General features: G+C 41.1%; 2 protein-coding genes across 2 annotated transcripts in view; both read right to left on the bottom strand.

Moving 5' to 3' along the window:
* The window catches only part of LOC108239950 (endoplasmic reticulum-Golgi intermediate compartment protein 2), a 5,238-nt gene extending 2,463 nt beyond the window's left edge, over window positions 1–2,775 (bottom strand). Inside the window, exons 1-11 of the mRNA XM_017423005.3 lie at window positions 2,373–2,775; window positions 2,188–2,296; window positions 2,060–2,106; window positions 1,811–1,878; window positions 1,659–1,699; window positions 1,424–1,525; window positions 1,252–1,344; window positions 1,100–1,155; window positions 920–1,018; window positions 627–724; window positions 375–537 (exon numbers count right to left, since the gene is read on the bottom strand). Coding sequence (XP_017278494.1) covers window positions 375–537; window positions 627–724; window positions 920–1,018; window positions 1,100–1,155; window positions 1,252–1,344; window positions 1,424–1,525; window positions 1,659–1,699; window positions 1,811–1,878; window positions 2,060–2,106; window positions 2,188–2,296; window positions 2,373–2,478 — 982 coding nt within the window. The 5' untranslated portion in view covers window positions 2,479–2,775. The remainder of the gene's footprint in view (window positions 1–374; window positions 538–626; window positions 725–919; window positions 1,019–1,099; window positions 1,156–1,251; window positions 1,345–1,423; window positions 1,526–1,658; window positions 1,700–1,810; window positions 1,879–2,059; window positions 2,107–2,187; window positions 2,297–2,372) is intronic.
* A 911-nt stretch (window positions 2,776–3,686) lies between these two features.
* kxd1 (KxDL motif containing 1) lies at window positions 3,687–5,787 on the bottom strand. The gene is made up of 5 exons (XM_017422980.3): window positions 5,708–5,787; window positions 5,347–5,458; window positions 5,048–5,200; window positions 4,922–4,968; window positions 3,687–4,470 (listed from the first exon to the last, which is right to left on the bottom strand). Exons 2-5 carry the CDS (start codon window positions 5,445–5,447, stop codon window positions 4,214–4,216), a joined length of 558 nt encoding a protein of 185 aa, XP_017278469.1. The 5' UTR covers window positions 5,448–5,458; window positions 5,708–5,787; the 3' UTR covers window positions 3,687–4,213.
* Window positions 5,788–6,443: the final 656 nt, after the last annotated feature.

The raw sequence follows: 6,443 nt of genomic DNA, 5'->3' as shown, positions 1-6,443 counted from the left end.
TGTAATCATCAAAATTAAACGAAATAAACATTTGAAATATATGAGTTTGTATGTAATGTATGAATATAATATACAAGTTTCACTTTTTAAATGGAATTACTGAAATCAATCTACTTTTTCATGATATTCTAATTTTATGACCAGCACCTGTACTATGTTCATAACTGCATTATTAGGTAATCTTTAGCTATAATATTCATCCAGAACCTAAAAAAAATCTAAACTTTAACCTGTTAAAGTTCCTTTAAAAGGGTTGAGTATTACAGTATTACAGTAGATTTTTCTAAGAATATAAAACTTTTTTAGCACGACTCTACACTAATAAAAACACAGTTATGAGTATTTTTTGCATTATTATAAAACAGTTAACCTACCTGTCGTGGAGAAAATGCCTCCGATGATGCCGCAGAGTCTGACGAGAAACTGCCAGAAGGGCATGTGCTGCTCAGTAACTTTGACCATCAACGAGCTGATGTCGTATTTCATAAAGATCCCTGAGACGCCGTGGCTGCCTGCAGCATGGTTTATTGCTCGTTCCTGCAGGAAAAAAAAAAAAAAAAACAGGGATGGGAACACGTCAGACCACACTGACTCGGCCGCTCAGTTATACAGGGTTAAAAACGTACCCGCTCTGTGACCGAGTACTGGTGCGTTTCTGCAGACAATCTGTAAGTGTTCAGCTTGGTGGGCACGATGGTGATGAAGTACTGGAACATGTGGTTAGCTAGAGGCAAGAAGCAAGAATCTGTTAATGACCAAAACATTTTAGAACAATATTTCCACTGCAGGAGCCGAGAGCAGACTCAGGGAGGTGGAAACTTTTACAGAAACGGCCCTAAAAGCCTTTCTGAGGAGCTCGATCTTTCAATCGAGTCCCTGCGGCCTGCTGTGTTGAAACTGTGAGACAACGCGGACGTACAGTCAGGGGAGACCTTTTCTGTGCCGTCCAGAGGGTTGATGAGTCCAGGAATGGCTTCTCCAAAGGACAGGTGGTCGATCCGGTGGGAGAAGTTGTAAGCTGGAACACGACGACAGACCCACATCAGCTGAGTATTTGGGGGCGTTTACAAAATGCACAGAAATAAGTCTGAAATCTCACAGTCGTGGCTGACTAACGCGGCGAGATGAGCGTGGCCCCTGGGGTGCGGGATGGACCTGCACAGGAACAAAAACAGGTCAGACGTCTGCGCAGTGAGGAGCAAAGACATTTATATTACACGCAACAAGTAGAAACGATTCAGGAGCACGTACTTGCCAACAGTAATGTGGAAGTTTCCCGCCACTTTGTTGACGTAGAGGTGTCCGTGTATCCTGCAGGCAGTGAGGGACCCGGCGCCGTCCTCACTAGAGGGAAGAAAGTGAACCACGACGTTGAAACGCTTCCAGGTTTTATCCCCCCCACAGATCGACCTAAAGTCCTCACCTGTGACTCGAAGCAGGAGGAGGTTCTTTTATTGCCATCTTGAAGATCACATCCTGCAGCGAGTGCTCCACTCGCAGACGCTCCTGGATGTGCAGGAGAGTCCTGAGGGGGAGGAGCGGAAAACATGACGACAAAAATAACTACCTTAGTGCTTTAACCTATTGTATGTATTAAAAAGCGTATCTGTTGGGTTCTACTAAATAACGCAGGGACAACAGGTTCATTTGAATCTTACATGTGCCACAGTCTTTGCTCTGGTGGTAGCTCAAAGTTCACCTAAAAGTAAAAAAAATAAAAACACACCCGTCAGACAAGAGCAGAGACGGTTTAATGTTGTAAACGAAAACAGAAGGCTCATTAATCCTTCAGTAAAAAGCTTAAATTCACCGGTTCGTATCTTAAACCATCTGAGGCGACCATGGTCTCTGCCAGGTCCAAGACATCTGCTCCGATATCTGTAACCAGAAACCAGCGTTAAAGACGCACAGGGACCAGTCCAGATCAACTCAGCGGGTCGGTCGAACTTTAAATGCTCAGGTTTGGATAAAAGAAATTTGGTCACTGAATATTCCCACACCAAATTAAATGATTTAATGATATCAGAAAGGCCAATAAAATACATTTTCGTGTACTTACACTGGCATCTCATGGCCACTGTGATGTCCACATTTATTCTCAGTTTGCTGTAAAAGAAACAGCCCTAGTTAGGAGGTGACAAAACGACCTTAAAGCTGAATAACTGCCTCAACCTGTTTGTTTTCTACCTGCTGAAGTCCTTGTCCACCTCGTATTCATACTTCATCCACGTGTTTCTGTACACAAAGAACTCCAGGAAGGCGAGGACAGCCATGAAGGAAAAAGCTATCAGAGACACTGGAGAGAAGAGGGGATTTAATGGGCAGGAAGAGGGACATCAGTTCGGAAAACAGCCGGTTTGTTCGGTACCCACCCGTCCCGCCGCTGGCTGTGGACTCCACGTAGCTCTCAGGCACTTTAGGGAAAGCGTCCAGCTCCTTCACCAGAGTCAGAGCCTTCCTCTTCGTCAGCCTCCTCATCCTGGGACCAGGGGGAGAGGAGCGAACAATCACAAACCCCACATACACAGCGGACCTGCTAGCTTGTTGTAAAGGGGAGTGCGGGTTTTATTTAGCCCGCGGTTACCATGACAACCGCGCGAGCTGAGCCGTTAAGGCGGCTAGCCCTTTAGCCGGTTTACAAAAATAAACAAACAAACAAAAAAGGCGACGATAAACGGGTCTTTTAAAGCGAAAAGAAGTGTTTCTTTCTTCTGTGAGGAGCGTTTGTCACTGCCGAGTCAGGAAATCCGCACCGAGGAGGAAGTTACCCGGAACGGAAAGGTGTCGTTCAACCGTTTAACCCCTGCGTGTCCGGTAAACAGCTGTTATTAGGCGCTGGTGCCACCTAGCGGCAGTTTCAGCGCTGAGCTGCGATGATATTTCAACATATTTTATTTTTATTTTACTTATACAAACCGTACAGGCTTATGTACAGATACATTACACATTATAAGCAGATTATGATAATGCAGTGAACAGAAACAATGAGACATTTAAGCAGATTAACACAAATAATGTGAATAACTTAAGATGTCTCTGATGCCATAAATGTAGTTGTGCTTATAGCAAAGTACCACACTCACCATAGTAAGTGGAGGGATAATAAACCCTCCTTCCCTTGTTTCATCAACAAATTTAAGTCATTAAGTGGAATAAAAAACGAAGAAACTGCTAGAATCAGATCTCTAAAAACCTACTGATATAAATTTCTCATACAACCTTGCTCTTCTGTTCTGTATTATTTATTTTTGTCATTATTTTGTGCCCTCTATCTTGTAATTTGTATTTATGGCACCCTTCACGAGAGTTTGTAAATTGTTATACTGTTCTGAGCTTTATGCTGTTTATAAAAAAAAAGCATTCAATTCTTAAAGGTTCTGTTTGACTATAAATCATAAAATAAATCATGATGAAAGTTCAATTCTCTCACACAACAATCCTGAATACACGTGTCTATTAAGTTTATACAAATGACTGGTGGGGTGAAAGGTCAATTTCATCAATAATGACTGTGTTCATGGTGTAAATCAATCAATAATCCAGTTAAAGAACATGAAAGTGAAGTTGACTACCAGCCTATCTGGACCGTTTTATGATCAAAAGTACGACTCAAGATTTATTTGGTTGAAAGGATGTTAGTAGAAATAAGCCACGGTGTAGCTTGTGGAATTAAACCGTGTGTCTTATCATATGGATGGACAGACAGATCGTTTTTTATTTTACGTTAAAAACACGTACAGTATGAGTAAACATTCATGAGATAGGTTCTGTAAAACTGATGGGAGCCCGTAGAGTTTTAATGGTGATACACCAAGATTACTGACAACCTTTAACCTAAATTCAAGTTGAGAATATGAGAATTTCTGCATTTAATCACATTACCATGAAGGAAAACTCGTGTCCTCAGTCAGACAGAAACAACATGTAAACATGCCTACAGTTCCATATTTATCCTGACGCTTTTGCTTCGATTCACCATGAGTACAATATGCCGAGACGCCTTCAACTTCAAGTATTTTTGGTACGATTTAGATGCTGCAAACATAAAACAAGTAAAAAAAAAAAAAACAAAACAAAGATATTATCTTGGAAAGCTCTAACGTCAAGCATGTGACCTTAAACAGATTAAACACTTTAAAACAAATATCACAGAGGTCAGCCGCCACTAAAAGACTTTTAGTTTGAAGCTCAGTTTTTTGCAAAGTGTCCCGCTCTACTCCGCAGACACGGAGTCGGGACCCTCATCCCGCAGGACGGCTGTCTCTAGGACGTTGGAGGTCGGCGTGTCAGCTGGCTCCTGGGACAGGTCCTCCGAGCACCTGCTGGCGGCGGGAGAGATCACGTCTGGACTTGTGTCGCAGGACTCCGTGCTCTGCTCCGACGTGGCTGCTGTGGCTGTTGTGGCAAAACTCGGGGGGATCGGGTCGAACTCATCATCGTCGTCGTCCAAAATGGGCGACTCGTGGACGTCTGTCAAGAATGAAAAAAATACATTTAGAGGAATGATGTGGGTGAAGCTGATTTGGTGGAAATAAGATGATTTAAGCAACGAAAGTTTAATTTTATAACTTAATGTGGTTGATTTAACAGACTTTATCAAACAGCAAATGATGCAACAAAAACCCTAAATAAAAGAAACGAATAACGTAATTCAAACACGCTATTGGCTTCAAATTCTAGTTTTATTTTCTAAACACAATAACGATTAAATACACATTTTATCACACTTCTAAGGGCGAATGTGTCTCAGTGGTTGAAGCAGTCGTCCTCCAGTGAGAGAGGTGGAGGTTTGATTCTTGGCAGGAATCACAGGTCGAGACACTGAACCCTTCACTGCCTCCGCTGCCTATTTACCATTCTAAATTAAAATAATAGTGCTTGGGGTTATAAAATGAACAAAGATGAAAAAATGTTAACTTACTGCTGAAAGCTTCTGGGTATTGCTTAGCGATTTTCCCTTTCAGTGTCCTGGAGAGAGCGAAGGCAGAGCAGCGATCAGATGCTGTGAGGTGCGTCTCTGTTCGAACCCAGCAGCACGAGGACTCACCTGATCCTCCTGAAGACGCTATCCAGGTCCTTCTTCATCTCAACCAGGGTGCGGGTGTGGAGCAGGAAGCGCTCGTTCATCTGCTGCAGTCGCACATTCGACAGCCCGTTGAAGTTGATCAGCATCTCGTTGGTTTTCTCGAAGCGATCGAGCCTGTTTGCGGCAAAAAATATTAAAAATAAAAAGTTAGGAATCAGGTCTTCTGGACAGACCGAGACACCGACATGAAACCAATCAGCATCCACAGGCCAGCATGTGTTTTATATTCGCTGTCAGAAAAGCCTTAGAGTGATACACACATGTGCCTCTGAGCCTGGATGATGGCATTCACGTCCTCAGAGTTCACCATGCTCAGCATCCTGTTACAGAACACACCAGAAGCTGTGGGCTCCACCATCATGAAGAAACGAGCTGTGAACACAAACACGGATTCATAAAATGAGTGGTTTAATGATGAGAATGGTTAACAAACCGCATGGGCTCCATCTCTGAGCAAACACATAAACAAGACAACCAGCGATGGTACTTAATCAAATAACAAACAAAAACCTTCATTTTATCAGGGAAGTTATTTACCTTTGAGCGAATTTTAAAAATTTTATATATAAAAAAATCGGAAACTAAAAAGAGAAACAAAGCAACGAAATTATGATCACGTACCTTAACGAGATGTTTTTATGTTTAAAAAATGACTACATCTGTCAGCTGAGTGGAAAACAAAAACAGAACACTTCCGCATATTTTGTTTTCACTTCCCCTCACGGGATGGCAGTTTCCGGTGCATTTTCTTCCTTTCCTCAGTTTAAGGCAAATAGTGTACACTATCATACAGTCTTTGCTTCTTTATATACATATAATAATAATGATATAATGTTAATAATATAAAAATATAACAGTATTATAGGACCTGTCTATAGTTTTAAGCTCGTAATGTTTTACGTCTGCAGTGCTTTAGCGCCCCCTGCTGGACTGGAGTGTGTACGAAAATTTCCTTCTTTTTTTTAAGCTTCGCATTTATTTTAAAACAAATAAGGTTTTATTTTTTACCTTTCTCAGTGCTAAATTAATAGCTCTAATCTATCTACTCCTTTTTAAGATATATTTTTCATTTTTCTTCATACACTTCCAGTTTCTTGCATTCAAAGATAAAATACTTTACGCTCAAAGTTTAAACGAATATTAGTTTTTATCAAATCTTTAATCCAAAGTTTTAATCTAATTTTTGACGACACTTTTGCTCCACTGAGTGTTTATTTTCTTTCACATTTAGCTTTTTTTAATGTGCATAAAAAATAATCTATACACAGACTACAGCATGAACAAAATCACATTTTTATACTTATATCAGTTTTTAGCTGCAGAAATAATGAAAGAAAATGATCGGGATTTATTTTCA

Source organism: Kryptolebias marmoratus, linkage group LG11 (genome assembly GCF_001649575.2).
Source record: "Kryptolebias marmoratus isolate JLee-2015 linkage group LG11, ASM164957v2, whole genome shotgun sequence".
NCBI classification, from domain to species: domain Eukaryota; kingdom Metazoa; phylum Chordata; class Actinopteri; order Cyprinodontiformes; family Rivulidae; genus Kryptolebias; species Kryptolebias marmoratus.
Note: the sequence above shows the minus strand (reverse complement) of the source record. Positions and strands in the feature narration are given on the sequence as shown.